The 19,802-nt window shown below is 54.4% G+C and overlaps 1 protein-coding gene across 1 annotated transcript; it reads left to right on the top strand.

Annotated features, from left to right (window-relative positions):
• The first annotated feature begins 4,022 nt into the window (after positions 1-4,022).
• On the top strand, positions 4,023-19,715 carry Cables2 (Cdk5 and Abl enzyme substrate 2). The gene is made up of 10 exons (XM_040732734.1): positions 4,023-4,394; positions 13,486-13,557; positions 13,660-13,752; positions 14,836-14,913; positions 15,608-15,716; positions 16,519-16,684; positions 17,023-17,126; positions 17,487-17,593; positions 17,765-17,969; positions 18,064-19,715. The coding sequence occupies exons 1-10, from the start codon at positions 4,036-4,038 to the stop codon at positions 18,202-18,204; spliced, it is 1,434 nt and encodes a 477-aa protein (XP_040588668.1). The 5' UTR covers positions 4,023-4,035; the 3' UTR covers positions 18,205-19,715.
• The last annotated feature ends 87 nt before the right edge of the window (positions 19,716-19,802 follow it).

Raw genomic sequence — 19,802 nt, 5'->3', positions numbered from 1 at the left:
CTCAGGGGGGGGCTCCTGGCCTCGACTCCCCTAGTCTTCTAGGTTTAGGAGAGAAGCTGAGGCCTGGGGTCTTGTATTTCTGTTCCGACTTTGCTTCTTTGGGCACTCCCGAGCCCAGTGGCCCCGTTCTTTGCAGTAGGCACACTGATCTTTATCTACCCTGGGTCCTCTTCGATCTCCTCCTTGTCTATCCTGCCGCTGTCTCTGTCCTGACACTACAGTGGCCATCAACCGTGAAAGCTCCCTCTGTCTCCTTTTATCCCTGGCATTTTCTCTCTCTTTCATTTCCTTTTGCTGCCTTTCCTTTCTCTCAATGTTTTCTCTCCTCCAACGCTCTTCTCTCTCTTCCTGGCTCTCTCTATTATTGAATACCTTCTCTGCCTCCTTTAGCAAATCAGGGACCGTATATCCCTGTAAATTGTCCAGCCTCTGTAACTTATTACGGATATCTGGGGCGGACTGCCAGATAAACGCCATGGCAAGACCAGTGGCTTGTCCTGGGTCCTCCGGATCGTAAGGCGTATACATGCGGTATGCCTCCTTCAATCTCTCAAGGAACGCGGCGGGCGTTTCCTCTGCTCGCTGCAAAACCTGTTTTACCTGAGCCAAATTGGTGGGGCGCCGAGCTGCCCCCCGGAGACCTGCTATGAGCAACTGGCGGTAGAGACGAAGATGAGTCCTACCTGCCTCAGTACTAAAATCCCATTCCGGCCTGGTTAAGGGAAAGGCTGCATCGATCTCATTAGGGAGCTGGGTAGGCTGTCCGTCCGCTCCCCTCACATTCTTCCGCGCCTCGAGGAGGACCCGCTGCTTCTCCTCAGTAGTCAGTAGCACCTGTAAAAGCTGTTGGCAATCGTCCCAGGTGGGTTGATGAGTCACTAGGACTGATTCTAAAAGGGAGATCAATTGCAAGGGATCTTTAGAAAAAGGAGGATTATTGTTTTTCCAATTATAGAGATCGGAGGCGGAGAACGGCCAGTACTGCAGCTGGCCGTCCGGGCCGGTACGCAGAGGCATGGCGGTGGAGTCCGCAGGGGCCTGTTCCCGCCGCCCCCTGAGGCGGCTTGCCACAGGTGAGGGGGCTGCCTCATCAGTCGCAGCGGGGCGTTCGGCAGGCATGGCCTCTGCCTCATTAGCCGCCTCGTGGGGTGCCTCTTGATATGGAGGCGGCTCCGACAGGAGATCCATAAGCAGAGTCTCTTCCCCTGCAGGCAGGACCTTAGGTTTGGGGAGGGGGGGCGCCTTAGGAGAGGCTTGCACAAGAGCTGGGTATAGGGCGGATCGGGAGTGGGTAGGGGCTGGGAGTGGAGTCAGGGGAGGAGGGAGAGAGGGTGCGGATGGTTTGGCAGACTTGGGGGAGGGAGGGACCACTCCAGAGAGAAACGGCTTGACCCATGCAGGCGGTTTCTGAACCAGAGCTTCCCAGGTGATGATGTAGTCCACCTGGTCAGGGTGTCCATGTGGCCCCGAGTCCATGACTTTTTCTTTTACCTGCCTAATGATGTCTAGGCTAAATGTGCCATCCCGCGGCCACCCGACGTCAAAGGTGGGCCATTCGGAGGCACAGAAAGCTACCCATTTCTTTTTGTGCACTTCAGCGGACTGGTTATGCGCATATTTCTGAATTTCTTTCCAGTGTTTGAGACTGAGGGACAAAGGGGTGGTAATTGCTTGTCCCATTTCTTCCGAAAGGATGAAGACACAAATACCAGTTACAAGAAACAAACACAGAGACAGACAAAGAAGTCGCGCGGCGCGGCTCGGCGCAAGACCGAAAGCAAACTCTCAGATGGGAGGGCAACCTGCCTCTCTCCCTCCCTCAGTAGGGCTGAAAATCCCTCCCCTTGAGGGACGGCTCCAAACAGGACGGAAAAATGCCTGGGCATAGACCGTGAGAGCCAAAAATCAGACGCTCCTGGGACGTCTCCCGGAGCCTCAGGGGGGTTTACGAACCCGTCGTCCCCCCCCTACTGCCAATTACAGATGTACACAGCTGAGTACTACGGACGCAGGCGCGGTTTCAGAGACACATACGATCGGGCAGGCAGACACTGGAGGACACAAGACACCAGACAAACAGCGGATCCGCACAGTCAGCTTACCTCCCAGTGGTGGGTCGGTGGTCCCTGGGCGGGGGTCTTCATCCCGGACGAGCCCCCAAATGAAAGACCCCGTACTAGGGATACTTTCAATCTGAGAGACCCCCCCAAGGACCAGCGAGGCCACACGTATGGATGCAATCAGCAAGAGGTTTTATTGATCACACATACGGGTACCCGGGCGTCTTGGTCTCGGGAACCAAGCGCGCCCAGATGGGGAACGGGGGTGCCTTATATAGCGAAAAGCGTGGGTACAAAAGCGGATGCATGGTCACAGGATTTTTGTTGGTCAAATTTAATGGGGCGAGAGATTTAGACTGGGGCCACCTGGCTTGAATACAAGGAAGTCGCAGGAGGTTGACTTAGCTTTCATCTCGGGCGCATTGTGGATGGGAAACTCCCCAGTGTTAACTCCCCAGTTCTGGATGGCCGACCACTAATATCCTGTTTGTCAAGCCCTCGAGGCGCCAGGGGCCCTCGACCTTAGCGTGAACTCAGACAGTTCCTGGTGGGCTATGTCGGGAGGGGGCCAGGGGCCCTCGACCTTAGTGTGAACTCAGACAGCTCCTGTTGGGCTATGTCGGGAGGGGGTCTTTCAATCCTACCCTCTGACAGAAATGACAGCCTCTGGGAGTGCCCACCACACGCTTGGGCTGAGCCCTGCGTACTAGAAAAGAAAACTGCCCACCTTATCTCTGGCTCCTGGCAGAGGCCAGCTCGGAAAAGGCAGGCAAGAAGAGGAGAGGGCAGGGTAAGGGTAAGCCTACTTGTGCAGGGATAAAAGAGGCAGACTGCCAGTTGGGCGTTGGCAGTGCACGCCTTTAATCCCAGCAGAAGCAGGCAGATCTCTGTGAGTTTGAGGCCAGCCTGGTCTACAAAGCGAGTTCCAAGACAGCCTCCAAAACAATACAGAGAAACCCTGTCTCGGAAAACTAAAAAGAAAAAAGAAAAATAAAGAGGCAGACTGCCAAGGGGAGGTGAGTATCTGACAGGATCAGCCAGCCTGAGCCTTGAAAACAGGGCTCATACCACTTATAGATTCTCCTGCATGCAAAGAAGCCTCTTCCCAGGATTCCCTGTCCCTCAAGCAACTCCACCCCAGCACCCGAGTGTAGTAGCCACAGGATCAGAGAGCAGGCAGTGACCAGAGACCAGAACATAAGGGGATTTTCCTTTAAAAACAAGAAGCCCACATAAGCTGGGAGCCAGAACATATGGTATCAGGATGAAAGAGGGCTTCAACAGCCTCTCTACACTGAGGACGGACACACACACGGTACATAGCCAAAAATGGTCTCAAGCCCTGGCCACTGGACTACGGAGGAAACTGAAGACTGAGCGCCATGCAGACTCAAGGCCACCATCCGTGCCGAAAACTTAGGCACCCCAGGAAGGTGCCAGCGGTCCTCAGACCATAGATGGGTCTCCTCTGCAGACAGTGAGGGCGGTCGGGTGGGTCCGCTGGCACAGCCGGAAGCTCAACCTCTCAGCTCTTAACAAACAGCCTGGAGGGCAAGTGGTCAGGCATGGCCCACACCACGAGTCCGCGGTCCATAATGACCGTTCTCCGCAGGTTGCCCCGCACACTGCGTCTGAACAAGAGAACAGGACACCGGCGCCGTGCAGTCACCGACCTTGCTGTGTTTAACGCCCCGTGGCCTCGCCAAACCCACAACCGACAGATGCTAACTAACCTCCTCTCTAGGACCCGGGGGAACGCCAGAGCGGGACACACCTCGCTAGCCAATGGGAGGGCTCAGCGAAGTTTTATTTGCATATAGGTGCGTTGCGGCCAATGGACAAGGACCGCGGAACTATATTTGCATACGGCCGCGCCCGGGCCAATGGGCGAGAGCGACGGAGTGACATTTGCATGCAGGCGCGCCGCGGCCAATGGGCAGCAGCGCGGCGGCGCGGCGCGGCGGCGCACTCGAGCATGGCCGCGGCCGCGGCGGGAGGAGCCCCGGGACCGGCCCCCGGCTCCGCCAGGCCGGCACCGACCGCCCGGAACCCGCCGTCCGTGCCGCGGAGGCGCGGGGACTCCCGGCGCCGCCAGGCCGCTCTCTTCTTCCTCAATAACATCTCCCTGGACGGACGGCCCCCGAGCCTGGGTCCCGGCGGGGAGAAGCCCCCGCCGCCGCCACCACCGCCCACCGAGGCCCGCGAGCCGCCCGCGCCGCCGCCGCCCGCTCCACCCGGAGGCCTCCCGGGGCTGCCAGCCAGGCCCGCGCCCCAGGGCCTACTCAGCCCCACGACGGCACCCGCCGGCCTCAACCTGGACGGGCAGCGCCAGAGGTGAGTGGGCTGGGCGGGGCGGGCTGCACACGCTGGGGTTGGGGTGGCCTAGAGGCCCAGCCGGCACACCCGGTGTGTGACCTGTGGGCTTGGCAGCCCAGGCACAGGTTGGTAGTGAGCCGAATCCTTCCTCCCTGCTCACCGGGTGGTTGACCTGTGGGCTCGGCACAGCACAGGGCACAAGGGTTCCGGTAAGCCAAGGGCTCGGCCGACCTGGACATGATTGGGCTGGGGTGGATCCGCTCACCCAGCACACAGGTGTGAGGTCACCTGGGCTCCATCAGCTACCACTCAGAGGCACTCAGAGGTCTGGGTGATCGGGGCTGGTTAGCCCAGGACATAAGGGTTAGTTAGGGTGGCCTGAGCCCACCAGCCGAGGGGTGGCCCCATCATCATCCCAGTACTTCAGGGCCCATCGCCCCGGCATGCATGAGTCAGAGCGCCTTGTAGTCCCGTCTGCCCTTGACTTGGGCTGAGATGACCTGGCAGCATCAGACCAGAATACAGGGGACAAATGTGGGGCTTAACTGGAGCCTTGTCAGCCCGTGTCACAGAGTTGCAGTGTCCTGAAGGTTGTCAGCCTCTCCAGGTCCAGGGAGTACTTCCGTTAAAGCCGTCAGCTCCTGGGTATGGGGGTCAGTTCTTCCCCTCCAGAGTCCCCTCAGCCTAACTGACTATAGACACACCCCTCCCCGTCCATTCTGTCAGTGCCCTGAGCACTGGGACTCACAAACACCACCCCCCCCCCCGTTTTTTGTTTTTTTTTTTATGCGCTGTGTGTCAGCCTCAAGCTTGTGGGCCAGGGTCTGTTCTCAGACCTCCCTCCTCCGTCATCCCATAGCTGCTAGTCAGAGGGCCTGTCACACTGGCATTCTGCACTTCTTCCCCTGCCTGGGTCACTTCTAGGGACCTCCTTCCCCCTCAGTCTAACCACTGCCCCGCCCCACCCCCAGAGTCCACAGCTACCGGGTACCGAGTGGGTCTCAGCCTTCTCAGCTCCCTCTGACAGCCTGAGTCTTCACCCGAACGGCGACAATAGCAGGCAGCTCCAGCCACTGTTGGTCCCTTCTGGGCAGGCCCCACTACTGTAGGGCAGAGCTCCTGCCCGGCGGCTCCCAGGTGTAGGGAGCCCTGGGCAAGCCTAGCGTGGGTAAGCTGTAGGCTCCACAGTGATGATGTGCCTCCCATGTCTGTGATGGGGAGAAGGTTCCCTGACAGCTGACCCTGCGTCACATGTCTGTGTGGCCAGGAAGGCCTGAACTTTCTGTGGTCACCACCTTTAGCCTGCAGGCTGTGGCCAGGCCATGCGTCTCCACGGGACATAGAAGGATCCACTTGGGGACAAGGGTCAGAGTGATAGCTGGATCCTTGTGAGGGGCAGATGTGAAGATCAGTCTGAAGTTGGCATGGCTGAGGCCCCCTTTGCTAGCTCCTCCAGCGAGCCGTCTCCTACCTCCTAGTTCTGCTTTCCACTTCATTCTGACAGCCTCGCTAGCGCCCACAACTACGGCCGCCTGTGGCAGGCGTCTTTTCTCGTTGGGCTCTGCTTTCAAGTTCTTGGCACCACCCTAGACTTGTTATCCTTCCTCTCATGGACACAGGCCCTTAGGAAGAGGAATGTCTACCCCATCTCAGCTCCCGTCCTGTGGCTAGGAGAGACAGTAGCGGCTGGCCTGTTAAATGGGGCTGCCGACTCCCAAATTTAGTGCCCTGGTCTGTTTGGGCTTTTTTGTTTTTGTTGTTTTATTTGTTTTGTTCTGTCTGCGTGTATGTCTGTGTGAGGGTGTCGAATCCTCTGCAACTGGAGCTACAGACAGTAGTGAGTTGCCCTGTGGGTGCTGGAAACCAAACCCAGGTCCTCTGGAAGAGCAGCTGGTGCTCTTCTCTGCCGAGCCATCTCTCTGCCTGATCTGTTGTTTTTTTCAGATGCAAAACCCTAGAGTTCCTGAAGGCTGTGTCACAATGAGTACAGACCAGCTTTCTGCCATCCAAGGCTCTTGGAACCTCAGTCTCCCCCTCTGCAATGGGCTGACATGAAGCCTTCCTCCTTGAGGTCCCAGGATCCTAAGGACTCAGGAAAGTGACAACTGTTACAACTTGGGGCTCCCAACAGTGTTTCTAGCTAGTGACAGAATCACCGCTGATTTTCTGCATGGGCCTTTAGGCACTGTTTATTGTCTTTTTTCCTGCATGCCTGGGAGTAAGCTCATCTCTAGAATCTATGGTCCTGTTTGAAGCATGCATTCCAGCTACCTCATCTGCTGCTGCCTTCTGCCTAGAATGCCATGGTGACAAAGGACACAAACCTGGTAGCTCTTCCCCTGGCTCGGGTGCCAGTCACTGGGGATCAGGCCTGGGGGTGCTTCTACAGGCCTGGGGTGCCCTGTGTGTTGTGTTGTTCTATCTCCTTGCTCCCGTGTGTGTCCTCACAGACTTTTCCTGACCTCATTTTGCCTTGGCCCCTTCTTAGACTGTCTCTAGCTAAGGCCCCTAACACAGGCGAGGCTTTTGATGGATCTTTGTGGGGAATCAACTCACAACAGCCCTGCATAGATTGCAGCCTAATGCTCCCACCATCAGACAACTGGGCATAGCCTAAAAGCAGGCGGCTGTGCTCTGCTTTGATCTAGAAGAGGAGTCTAGGCCAGCCCTAACTAGCCACTGAGCCATTTAGACAGCCCCTGAGCCCCTTAGTATCCGTGAATTAGTCTGTGCCCAGCATCTGTTCACTGGTGGGGCCAAAACCCGCTGGAGTAGTCAGTTCTCCAGGACAGCCAGGCACCGCCCCTGCCCGGCTCCTTCTCTGGGAAGCTGCTAGATCACAGGCCCCTGCATGGAGTGCTGGGACCGGGTGCCTTTGCTTTGCCTAAGACTAAGTGAGACTCACCAGGAGACCCCGGGTACTTTGCTTATTTGTTTGTTTTTAGCACATATGGTTCTGCGATGAGCCAAAATGATGTTCAGGCAGGGGGAGGAGAGCCCTGAAGAGCGATGAGACTGCTGCCCCCTGTGCTCCCTTAGCAGGGGAGGCTCCCGGGCCCTGGGCGTGCTGCAAGTACTGCCTGGCCTCCTTGCTGGGGCCCTGCAGCCTGTCGTGTGTGTGTGTGTGTGTGTGTGTGTGTGTGTGTGTGTGTGTGTGTGTGTGTGTGTGTGTGTGTGGCAGGTGGCTCCTGAGTCTGCCCCAAGCCTGCAGAGACCATTTACTCTCCCTGGGTCCCTAATAGGAACAGACCTCAGCCACAGGGAGGTGGCCCTGCCTAGACCTTTCCCCATCTCCCAAGCCACCAAATAAGGAAGCCCATCGCATGCCGGAAGATGGTTTTAAGGTTTCAGGTACCGACTGAAGAGCAGCGGTGGAATTCCTTGGCAGCAAGGTTGCTAAGGGTAGTTCTGAGCTGAGTTAGGTCAGCAGAACTGATAAATGGGCAAGACCTCTTAGCTGCCTCCCTCTCTCTCCTGACCCCCGGCCTCTTCTTCCCAGGTCACATGCCATGCCGCCATGCACATGGAGGTAGGCTAGACACTGTCCTGTATAAATAGGCAACTTGAGGCGCTGAGCCCGGGTCTGCTCGGCGTGGGCTTACCCAGTTGTCTGGGGAATGTCAGCAGAGGCAACAAAACCCAAGCTGCTCTCCAGCGCTCTTGTCGGCTTTTAGCTGTTTCCGAGTTGAGGCGCCAGGTGTATGTGAACAGTGCATGGAATCTGAGTGTGTAGCTCCCCATGTATGTTTGTGGACCTACACCATACGTGGCCACCATTCATTCCACAGAACAGCCCCTAGGCTTCCTCACCCCCCTCCTCAGCCATCTCCTGACCAGGAAGACACCTTTTGTCACACAGGGTGCCATACCTGAGTGTCACATACGTAGGCATCCCACATGTCTGCCTTCTGCTGACCAGGACCGTGCACTCCCCGTGGGGTCAGTTCAGGGCGCACTGTGGGGTGTGGCCCTGTCTTATTCACTGAGCACACGGTCTGCACTGGGAGAACTTGGCTCATCCTCGGAGTAGCTGAGCTGTGGGCCTGGGCCTCTACTCCTATCTGGCCAGCTGTTTGATTTCATACAGGACGAATAGCTCCGTACCTCAGTGTCCTTACCTGCAGCCAAGTATGAGTAGTGCCTTCCTGGTACAGTTCTGAGGATTGGATTTACAGATAGCATGCTTATGAGGGAGGAGAAAGCCACAGGGAACAAGATGTTGGACCAACTGGGAACATTTCACCAGCTCCTGAGGGAGTGCACCATTCCTAGAGAGATCGTAAAGCGCAACGTAGGACAGATCTGCCTCAGCTCTCCCACGTTGCCTCTGTGGACTTGCAAATGAGATCCCAGGGCCATGATCAGTCACCTGGCCTTGCCTGGATAATTACCTCAGGGAGTCCACACCAGACAGACACAGACTCTTCCCTCAGGTTCCATCTCCTGTTCCACCACAGGCCAGCCACTTTTCTCTGCTCCGTGCCGGGCACCCAGCCCTTGGCTAGTCCTCTCTAGGCCAGTTCTGCCCCCAGCACACCGTGAGCACACATATGACACCTTCCTAGCCAGTAAGGTTGTCTGCCATTCTGACTCCTAATCCCTCCTGTTCCAGGCCCCTCGCCTTTCTGGCTGGCCGTGCTTCTAGACACGGTGCCTGCAGTTACCTGCTCACCCACCTCCAGAGCTTCTCTGGGCTGGGGTCTTGCTCCACCCAGCTGGCAGCTGGCAGCTGCAGGGTCCTCTGGAGGTGGCACCAGAGGCACCAAGTGCTTTAGTCAGGTCACTTCTGTTTTCAGTTCTGGGTGGTTTTCTGAAAGCTCCTGTGGCTTGTGTCATTTAACAGATGTAAGTGACGAAGTAAGGGAGAGCCATAGACTTGGATCTCTGTGATAGTCTTGGCGCCTTCCAGGACCTGGACTGAACCACATTTGTGTGACCTTGGGCAGACTCTCTGTGCCCAAGTACTTGAGTGTGAGTGTCACAGCCTCTGAAGTGCTGGTGTGAGGTAGTGGGTGTATCTCCTGCTTTCGCGACAAGCACCCGCAAGGACATGGTCTGGGGGTCTGGATGGCCCTGTCTGGCAGGCAGGTATCTGACCATGCCACACCTCATGTGTGAGGGGACCTCGGTCAATGATGCTCCAGGGACAGGTGCACCTCCACACTGTTCAGCTTAGTAAGTGCACAACGACCTGTGTGCAGCGAGCACACAGCAGTCCTGGGGAGCCCTGGGAACCCCTTTTGCACAAATGAAGCCCAGAGCCATTCCAAAGTCCTTGCAGAGAGTGGGCTGATAAATTATGAGGATGGGTGTTTTACCTGCATGTCTGTCTAAGTACCATGTGTGTGCTTAGTATCCACAGAGGTCAGGATAGAGGGTTGGATCCCTTAGAACTGGAGTTACAGGTGATACTGAATCTGGGTCTTCGGGAAGAGCAGCCAGGCTTCCTAACCACTGAGCCATCTCTTCAGCCCCCAAAAAAAGACTTTGTTTTTGTTTTTCAAGACAGGGTTTCTTTCAAACAGACTTTTATTTCTCACATTCTGGAAGCCAGAAGCCCAGGAAGGCGTGGCAGGCTCCCTTTGAGGCCTCACCCTTGGCCTCATAGATTTTGTCCTCCCTTGTCATCACGTGCTCCTTCCTCTGTGTGTCTGTGCCTAATCTTTAGGACACCAAAAGGGCCAGCTCAGTTAATCTCTTTCTCTCAAAACTCAGTTGTGCTCTGAAGTCCCAGGCTAACATATAAATTTGGAGGGGTTATAATTTCTCCAGCATCCCAGTATGAAGAGCCTGTCATGGGACATGCTTAGATCACAAGTGCCAATGCTAAAGTCCCAGGAGTTCTCTCTTACTTTTTTTGGGGGGGGGGTTGTTTTGGTTTTTTGGTTTTGGTTTTGGTTTTTGGAGACAGGGTTTCTCTGTATTGTTTTGGAGCCTGCCCTGGAACTTGCTCTATAGACCAGGCTGGCCTCAAACTCACAGAGATCCACCTGTCTCTGCCTCCCGAGTGCTGGGATTAAAGGCATGCGCCACCAACGCCCGGCCTCTCTCTTTCTTTTATAAGTTTCTAGTAACAAGCTGAAGCAGTCTGTGTGGTAGTAGCAGCTTCCCCATGTGATCCTTCCTTCCCACATCCCCATGCCTGATATACAGGTTCCTCTTGTCCTCAAGGACAGGCATTTCTCAGCTGCAAGTCCCTTGGACCGTTTGACTGACCAGGGAGCAGACTTGGACCTTTGGCACGTCAGAGGCTCGTGGATGGATTTCCAAATCCAGCTAGAGGACTCACTGGTCAGGGAACTTGGGGTTAATTTCATCACTCACACACACACACACACACACACACACACACACACACACACACACACACACGTGTCTGTGAAACCTTCGCTGTTGTGAAAGAGCGCCCCACCCATAGCTCTGGAAGCACAGATAGGCCCCATGCCTGTGGTTGGGAGCTCTTGGGGAAAATACTGCACTGGGGACTGACTAAGTCTCCTCTGGTAATCCCTCTGTACCCAGCCAGCCACAGAACCCTGAAGGAAGCTGTAGGGTCTTGAGTCACTTGTTGGCATTCCTGCCTGGGGCCTCTGGCTCAATGCCAGCCTGAGGCTGTCCTCTCCAGGTTCCTAGAAGGCCTTGGGTGTCAGGCTCACCTCATCTCTGTGTCTTTGGTGTGCCTTTGGCTGCTGGCCTTCAACACCACTGGAAGCTTCCTAACTGTGAAGTAGCCACTTTGTGCCCATCAGGTGAGGGGAACTTGGAGCAAAGTGAGGTACAAGGATACCAAGCATAGCAGCAGTTAGTACAACTGAGGCACATTAGCTGCCATCACCATTGACACCATCCCCACCAATGACACCATCATCACCACCATCAGCATCTCTGCCACTCCCGGCAGTAACTCCACCACCATCAGCATCTCCTGCAGTGCCCTCTCCATCACCACTGTTCTGAGTGGGTGCTTTTCCTCACAGTGCTGTATGGCAGTGCTTGACCTCATCATCGACTGCACTTGTAGAATATTGGGTGCAGAGCATGTACACTCATGGATCCTGGTACAGGGAAGAGAGAAAAACGTTACTATCTGCTGGGCGGTGGTGGCACACGCCTTTAATCCCAGCACTCGGGAGGCAGAGGCAGGTGGATCTCTGTGAGATCGAGGCCCAGGCTGAACCAACAACCTCCAAAACAATACAGAGAAACCCTGTCTCGTAAAACAAAACAAACAAAAAAAAAAATATTACTATCTGTTCCTTGGTAGCTCTGTATCCAGGAGAGCCATTTGGCTACTCTGAGCTTGCTAGAAAGGGCCACACAGCTTGCACAGGGGCTTTCTATGAAGTCGGCAGTGCTAGGTTTGAGGGACGCTGCCCATCATGTAATCATCCCACAGGCACTTGGCTCAACTCTTTTTGTTTGAAAATTCCTGCACAGTTGCTGAGGTCCAGGCAGGAGGAAGGTAGCTCATGTGTATATACTCAGCTTCTGCTGGGGAAGCTTCAGGCTGTGTTCTGGTGAATTCCTTGGCCAGATTTCTACATCCAAGACTCTCTTGGGAGTGAGGGTGAACAGGGGTGCTTGACACATATCATTAATCCTTAATGGCCCAGGCATCTTGTACCACAATGATACAATGGGGCCTACCTTGTTTGAGACTCAAGATCCTCAATACCACATGTATGTACTCACACACCATGTGCAGAGAGAGAGAGAGAGAGAGATGCCCACAAATGCTATGGCAAGAAGTGACTGAATCATGCATCTTTGTGACCCTGTGTTACAATGATTCATGCCGAGACAATAATCCTGCTGTGTCTAACAGGAAGTTTTGGTGTTTAGGTGAGTGACTTTTGAAGGAGTTTCTCTTCTCTGTAATCCCAACAGGTAGCAATGGAGACTGGAGGATTAGGAGTTCGTGGCTAGTCTGGGCTACATGAAACCCTGTCTTTAAAATTAAATATTAACAGAAAGAGATAAGGTCTCATAGAGCTCAGATTGGCCTCAAACTCAACATCCTCCATACTAGCATGCCTAGCTATTCCTTATTTTTTTCCTTATGGGCATGTACCACTCGTCTAATAATAGAAAATAAAGATGGAAAACTGCAGCCCCCTTGTGCCTAGATACAGGCCCCTCTTTCTCAAAGGCTAGGGCAGGGAGCCGTGGTGTTTGGCACAGCCTCATCCACAGCTTGAGGCTCCTGGCGTCTGTCCTCTCGGGTCCTGGCACAGACTTCCCAGTGGCAGAGGCCTCAGCAGGTCTCGACCTGAGAACCACAGACTCTGTGTTGCTTTCCCGCACTGTGACCATGGCCTCCAGAAGTCTGCCCTTGTAGATTTGCAGTGACTTTGACTCACTGTGTCCTGTAAAGACCAGAAGATCAGTAAATGACCACGATTATTAGACCCTGGGGACTCTGTACCTGAGTCATTGTCTTGGTATGAAGATGTGGGTCTGTGGGGTCTCAATCCTCATCCTGAAGAAGCCCTATTCTTGCACACAGTGCTCACAACTGCCTCCCGGTCCTGGCCTCCTGGGTGCAGGATGGGAGACACAGGAACCAGCCTGACCCACAGGGATCATTCCTCCCAAGGAGAGGTATTAATCTTCTATTGGTAACCGTCACCAACAGGCCTTCCTGAGGAGCAACATGGAGGGAGCTATGACCCGAAATCCAGGAGGAAAAGAATTTTCTAGACCCCAGAGCAGCTCCTGGAAGGGAAGGGAGTGTGTGTCTCTGACTTAAATAGTAATAGCAACCTAAGCAGGGCCTTACACTGTATTCCTGACATGGGCCACAGCTCAGAGAGTTTACTCTGCTGTCAAGGACCTGGTACAAGCAGGCCCTCTGAGAGATGCAGCCTGTTGGACCCACCATGCACTAGATGCTCCCACATAGGGAAGGCTGGCAACCTGTGTCAGGAGACAGGATCCCCTGCTCGGAAGTCTTGGTTCACAGGTTCTTGAAGCCTCTAAACATCATGACTGTCCTGCCCTGCCCTGCATATTCCCATGCTAGTTCAGCTCTCTTCAGGGACCTTGGCTGCAAACACTTCCTGGAGTCTGTGGTACTGGCTCTTCTGAGGTGGTGGTGTTTTCCCTACAGGAGACGAATCACATCTCAGCGTTGTTCCCTCGAATTTCTGGAAGATGCAGTGGGATGTAGCTCCGTGCAGAGGTACACACCCTACATGTTCCTAATCCAAGGCCCTGAGTTCCAGCTGCCCCTAACCCCTGGGGCCACAAGGAGGACAAGAACGACCTGCTTTTTACCTTACAGAACCAAGCACGCATCTGGGTCACCAAGACACAAAGGCCTGAAGAAGACCCACTTCATCAAGAACATGAGGCAGTATGACACCAAGAACAGCAGGTAAGAGCATGCAGGGCCTAGCCTGGGACTCCCCACTGAGCTCCCTGCACTGCAGGTCCAGGCCATATCTCTGAGGGCCAGCCATGTGAGCTCAGGGCTCCTGCTTCTTCACCCGTGGCCTGTCTCCTGACCCTTTAGAAGTGGGCACTCATGTTCCTCTAAGTTAGCTGAACACTGGCCAGCATGGCCCGCCAGCAAGCCAGCCTTGTACAATCCCAGGGAATAGCCACCAGCTGGACTCAAGTCTTTGGGAAAAGAGAAGTAGGAAGGTAAACATGGGCCCCACCCCAGATGTGCTCAGTGTAAAAGGTGCAGCTGTAGGAGGCATACACAGGATAAGACATGATTGTACTTGGGAGCACAGAGGAGGAAGCAGTCACAAACTGGTATTTGGCCTCCAAAACAGGGCTAGGCTGGGCTCTGGGCAGCTGCGCATCTGCTGCACTGGTGCAGGGGCAGTGCTTTGACTGTGTCCTGGGCACCACACTGCAGTTACTCTGCTCCACTCGGGAACCACTTGGGTTCCCAGTGGTTTCCCCATCCCTCTGTAGGTCACCCTGGAAAGTATCTCCAGGGAATGTTGCTACAGGGTCTGGCCAGAGGTGGCTCCCCCCAGATCCTGAGCTCCGAGACTGCAGCATGGCCTTGGGTCCTAAGCCCCTGGATAACTGAGCTCTGTATTAGATCTGGGTGCTCTGTAGAGCATTGGGCCTTGCCTTGGTCTGGACCACTGAGGCTTGATGCTGGTGAACTTTGACCTCACCTTCCTGAGCTCTATCTTTGTGCAAATGAAGCCTGCCCTTTCCTGGGTGACCTGTGCCCCCAGGAAACATGAAGTCTATGACCCTGTGTTACAGGGTCAAGGGAGATCTACCCAGCAGCTCCATTGTACTCCTAAGGCGCTGTGCCTGGTAACAGGGTGTTGCTTTCCTACTAAGCAGCTCTAGGGAACCTGGCCCATGTGCTAAGATGCTAGGCCTGGCTTCGTGAATCCCAGTCCCCTCTGTGGCTCCTGTCAGCTCCCATCCCCCAGCTCTAGGCAGGACGGAATCAAGGCCCTGCTCTGACCTGGGCTTCCCACAGGATTGTACTCATCTGTGCCAAGCGGTCCCTGTGTGCGGCCTTCTCAGTCCTGCCCTATGGAGAAGGCCTCCGGATCAGGTAAGACCCATGTATACCGATGAGCCCTGAGCCCAGCCCACAGGCAACAGTGTAGCCCGTCACTGAGTGTAGGCTGGGTCCTTAGACTCATGAGGTGTCAGCATGCCCTCTGCCACCACAGCCCAGGAACTTGGATTTCAGGTTCTTATTCCCTAGGGGCCACAGGTTCTGATGAAACCATGTATAGGTTGGCTGAGATATTTCTGTCCCTCCCTCAGATATGCTCCTAAAACCTTGTGACCAACCCTGGCAATTGTGTCCTGGGTGTAATTCAGGGAAGAAGGAATCAGCTGTTGGGGCGGGGTGAGGCTGTGTGACCCCACAGAACAATAGTCAACACAGAGAGGGTGGTAGCCAGTTCTCAGCATCCCGGGGCAGCTGCTGAGGTGGCTGCAGATGAAGCGTTAGAGGCACCCAGGGAAGCAGATCTGAGCCCAAGTACAGGTGAGTGTTCAGGGTGCTCCAGAGCGGTGGCTCGCTGGTGCTTTGATAGATGGCGTCTGTCTGGGGCAGGCGTGAGCTGTAGACTACCTTCAGCTTAAACCCGTCTGGACCTCCAAGGTCATGCCCACCTACTTCTCCTCCTGTGCTGGATGAGCAGACAAGGCTGCCACATGGACTTACTGTGGGACAGGCATCCACCCACTGATTGCAGGAAGAGGGAGGGACTCCAACCCTCTCCTAATCTTTGCAGTGACCTGAGGGTGGACAGCCAGAAGCAGAGGCACCCATCCGGCGGCGTTGCTGTTTCTTCTGAGATGGTCTTTGAGTTGGAAGGCGTTGAGCTGGGAGCAGATGGAAAGGCAAGAGCCCTGTGGCCAGCAGAGTTAGGCAGACAGGGCCTCACGCAGCAGTCTGAGACGCGGTATTGGGAACAAGCCACACACCTATCCCTAGCTGCCCATGCACCCCAAGGAAAGGCCCAGGAATGCACCTACTGTCTCCCCCTGGGCTCTCCACACATAGCCCTGCTTCTGAACCAGTAAGCCAAAGCCAAGGGTCTTCTAAAATGAGACTTGCACAGCTGTAGACCCCAGAGATGCAAGCTGATATTCTGACATAAGAGTACCTGCCCCGGACACTTTGGGGAGGGCCTGGGCCCTCCCTGGAACAAAATGACAGACTTTAGAGATTCCCCCATGGAGGGCCTTACCCTCCCTGGGGATTGGGTGGGGGGCTGGGGGAGGAGTGGGTGTGGAAGGGAGAGGGAGCTGGGACAGACATGGGAAGCAAGCTTGTTCCTAATTTAAATATATAATTAAAAAGTATATAGGGTTGGAGAGATGGCTCAGAAGTTAAGAGCACTGGCTGCTCTTCCAAAGGTCCTGAGTTCAATTCCCAGCAACCACATGGTGGCTCACAACCATCTGTAATGAGATCTGATGCCCTCTTCTGGCCTGCAGGCATACATGCAGACAGAATACTGTATGCATAATAAATAAATAAATCTTTTTAAAAAAGTATAAAAAAAAATAGTACCTGCCCCAAGTGGGTAGCAGCATGACCCTCAGGATCCTTGCTGGAGGGTGGAGGGAAGCAGAATTTGGTTGTACTTTCTGGCCTGGGGAAACAGGACTGAGCTCCCATGTGATTTTGCTTTTCTAGGTCGTGTCTTATGCAAAGTTCCTGTACCCTACTAATGCCTTGGTTACACACAAGAATGACAGCCATGGCTTGCTGCCCCAGCCTCGGCCCAGCGTTCCCCGGGTTCCACCAGGTTCAAGACACAAACCTGTGCCTACCAAGTCAACACCAGCTGGCACAGAACTAGGTAGTCCAGGTGCCTTTGCCATGGCACAAGGGGCAGCAGCACTGGCTGGCTAGGGACAGTGATGGGACAGACGGCAGCATAAGCCACATCTGCACTGAGACTTCTCAGGGGACAAGGATTCCAGAGGTGTGGCCCTAGGCTCTGCCTGAGTCAGGCAGAGGAAAGCATCAGTGTGGGAAGGGGGCACTGTCCAGGTATCACGTCTTATACCCAAGCCCTAGCCCCTTTACCTGGAGTCCTCTCTGACCAGGGAGCCTTGTTGTGATGTGACACCTCAGCCTTGGGTGTGGTGGGGTAGGGGTGACATCCAGGGTGTCAACAGCTGTCTCTGCTTACAGGAAACGATGGGGGAGATGCCGTAGAATACAACCCCAACCTCTTGGATGACCCACAGTGGCCATGTGGGAAGCACAAGCGGGTACTTATCTTTGCTTCGTACATGGTGAGTTCCGTAGCCCTAACATTGTTCAGGGTTAAACTGTGAGTGAGCACCCCTCCCCATCCAGAAGCCCAGAACAGCCATTCCAGGGTGCCTTGTGCCCATCCAGCACCAGCAGGTAGGACAGGGCCATAGACAAGGGCAGTGTGACAAAGCCGGATAGCCAGCCATGCTAGACAGGCTTCTGGGGTCAGCTCTGGGAGCCTGGGCCTGTATGTACAGAGGACAGACAGGCTGAGCCATTTTATCCTCAGAAGTACAGGTGCCTTTCTGAGGTCCCACATATTCATGTCTGTAAACCCAGGCCGCAGGGCATCCACTCTCAAGGCGTCTAGGCTCCACCTACCTCTACTTCTGTTATAGACCACGGTCATAGAGTATGTGAAGCCTGCAGACCTCAAAAAGGACATGAATGAGACCTTCAGGGAGAAGTTCCCTCATATCAAACTGACACTGAGCAAAATTAGGAGGTAAGAAAGGGCCAGGCAGATGCCCCTACCCAGCCAAATAACCTGGCCCTGGGCTTTCTCCTTGGAGAACATAGTGTCCTTTCTGACAGCCCACAACACATGGTCTAGCCATGGAAGGGTGGCCGAGGCTTCGTCATAGTCTCACGGACATGGCTCCCATCCCACCCACAGTTTAAAGCGGGAGATGCAGAACCTGTCTGAAGAGTGCAGCCTGGAGCCCGTGACTGTGTCCATGGCTTACGTGTACTTTGAGAAGCTGGTGCTGCAGGGCAAGCTCAACAAACAGAACCGCAAACTGTGTGCTGGAGCCTGCGTTCTGCTGGCTGCCAAGATCAGCAGTGACCTCCGCAAGGGCGAAGTGAAGCAGCTGATTGACGTGAGTCGGGGGTGTGCCCGCAGCAGCAGGGCACTGAACAGCAGGTGGGACCACGCGGGGCTAACCTGCTGACCCTTTGCTTCCTTCCCTACAGAAGCTGGAGGAACGATTCCGGTTCAACAGAAGAGATCTCATCGGATTTGAGTTCACGGTGCTTGTGGCTCTGGAACTGGCTCTGTACCTCCCTGAGAACCAAGTGTTACCTCACTACAGACGCCTCACCCAGCAGTTCTAGCCCGGAACAGTGCATCCTGCAGGAATGCATGTAGCTTGGCAACACTGAGGCAACTAATGTCCTGTCCTCCTCCGGTAGTGCACTTGCCCCCACAGCCCAGGGTTGGTTTCCCTGGAGACACTGCTTCCATTCAGAAGTGCACCACACCTCAGAGCACTTCAGAGAATTTTCCTGAGGTAAATGGACAATGTGGAGCTTGGCTTGCTCTTCTTGTGCCTGAGACCAGCCTGGTTTACATTGTGTGGATCCTGAGGTCCAGCCTTTGAAACCCATCACAGCTGAGACCTTTCCTGTGGAGACCCAGGTGCCCAGACCTGAACATACCAGGATTGTCAGCCAGTCTTACTTCTGGAAATGACCCTGCCTCCACCTCAACAGAGCTCTCCTTTGTTGTCAAGGTAGAGGGGAGGGCTAATACCTTGACCCACTCTGGTTTTGCTTACTCTTTGGATCTTAAGCATTTGTCACTGTGAAACCCGTGCCATTCACACATACAGCAAGGCTTGGCCAACCCCACCACACCTCCTGCCAGAACCTTCCCTACAGCACTGCTGACTTGAGGCTCTCCACTTTCCTAAGCAATACTGTGATGCAGAAAAGGCATTGTAATTTGGGATATGGTCTCCAAGGCAACAGAAGCTGTTTCAGTAAGGTCTGCTGGTACAACCCTGAAACCACACCTGATCTTCAAGCAGTAAGGCACTGACCCTGCCACCTCTAACAACATAATGCCATCGAGGCCAGCTTGCCTGCACATCCACTGTGCCATGTCCCTTAGCTTTTATGTGACAACCCATCACTACCCTGGGCTCTAGCATCCGCCCAGCTCCACAGCCTCACCATGTCCCAGCAATGCTCATGCCTGTCAGGCCTGACACTGTCCAACCTCCTAGGGCCAGGGCATCAACAATAGCTTGAGTATAAGGGAACCTTGCAGGGTAGTTGACAAACCAGTCTTCTCGATACTGACCATGCTTATGCTGGTGTAAGCGAACCCATACCCATATAGCATCTTGGGTGCAAGACAACAGTCCTGCAAACATGTAATCTTCAAGGTAGTCCCCTCCTTTGGTTTAAATCCTAGACATTGCTCCAACTTACAGGCTACCCTTGGAGAGCACCCAGGCAGCTTTTCTCTAGATGGTAGTTAATGTTAAAGCTGGTAGGCGGCAGTAACTTAAGCTTATATATTTATGTAGTTAAGGTTTGTTATTTACCAAGCTCGTCTGCTAGTGTCCTTCCCTCCCAGTCGTCTTTAGTGACGCCAAGAGCTGCTGCAACAAAACCAACCGTAAACCAAATGGCAGGCTAAACCCAGAAATCCGAGCTATATCCACGGTGTCCAGCTGGACTGTGACCCAATGCCACAGACCTGGTGCTGCGCCCTTAGCACCCAACAGTAGGCACAAATGTTTGTGAAAGGGCATCTGACCTCAGAATGTCATGTGTCAGGTAGGTTTTGAATGGTGTTAAAATGTTTTTGTTAAAGTAAAACTTGGTTTTGCAACATACTCCCTAGTTTGTCTCCTTTAAGATGGTGTGCCGCCCCTGTTCAGGTCACAATAAGAACACCAGCCCCGCCCACACACTAAAAGCAG

The sequence above is a fragment of the Mesocricetus auratus genome, unplaced genomic scaffold (assembly GCF_017639785.1).
Source record: "Mesocricetus auratus isolate SY011 unplaced genomic scaffold, BCM_Maur_2.0 Super-Scaffold_100028, whole genome shotgun sequence".
Classification (NCBI taxonomy): domain Eukaryota; kingdom Metazoa; phylum Chordata; class Mammalia; order Rodentia; family Cricetidae; genus Mesocricetus; species Mesocricetus auratus.
Note: the sequence above shows the minus strand (reverse complement) of the source record. Positions and strands in the feature narration are given on the sequence as shown.

Bases quoted from the DNA above. Each gene is read 5' to 3' on its own strand.
- Cables2 (XM_040732734.1), top strand. From the start codon at position 4,036: ATGGCCGCGGCCGCGGCGGGAGGAGCCCCGGGACCGGCCCCCGGCTCC. The intron at 13,753-14,835 runs GTAAGAGCATGC...GGCTTCCCACAG, and splicing joins TATGACACCAAGAACAGCAG to GATTGTACTCATCTGTGCCA. The intron at 15,717-16,518 runs GCAAGAGCCCTG...TTGCTTTTCTAG, and splicing joins AGCTGGGAGCAGATGGAAAG to GTCGTGTCTTATGCAAAGTT.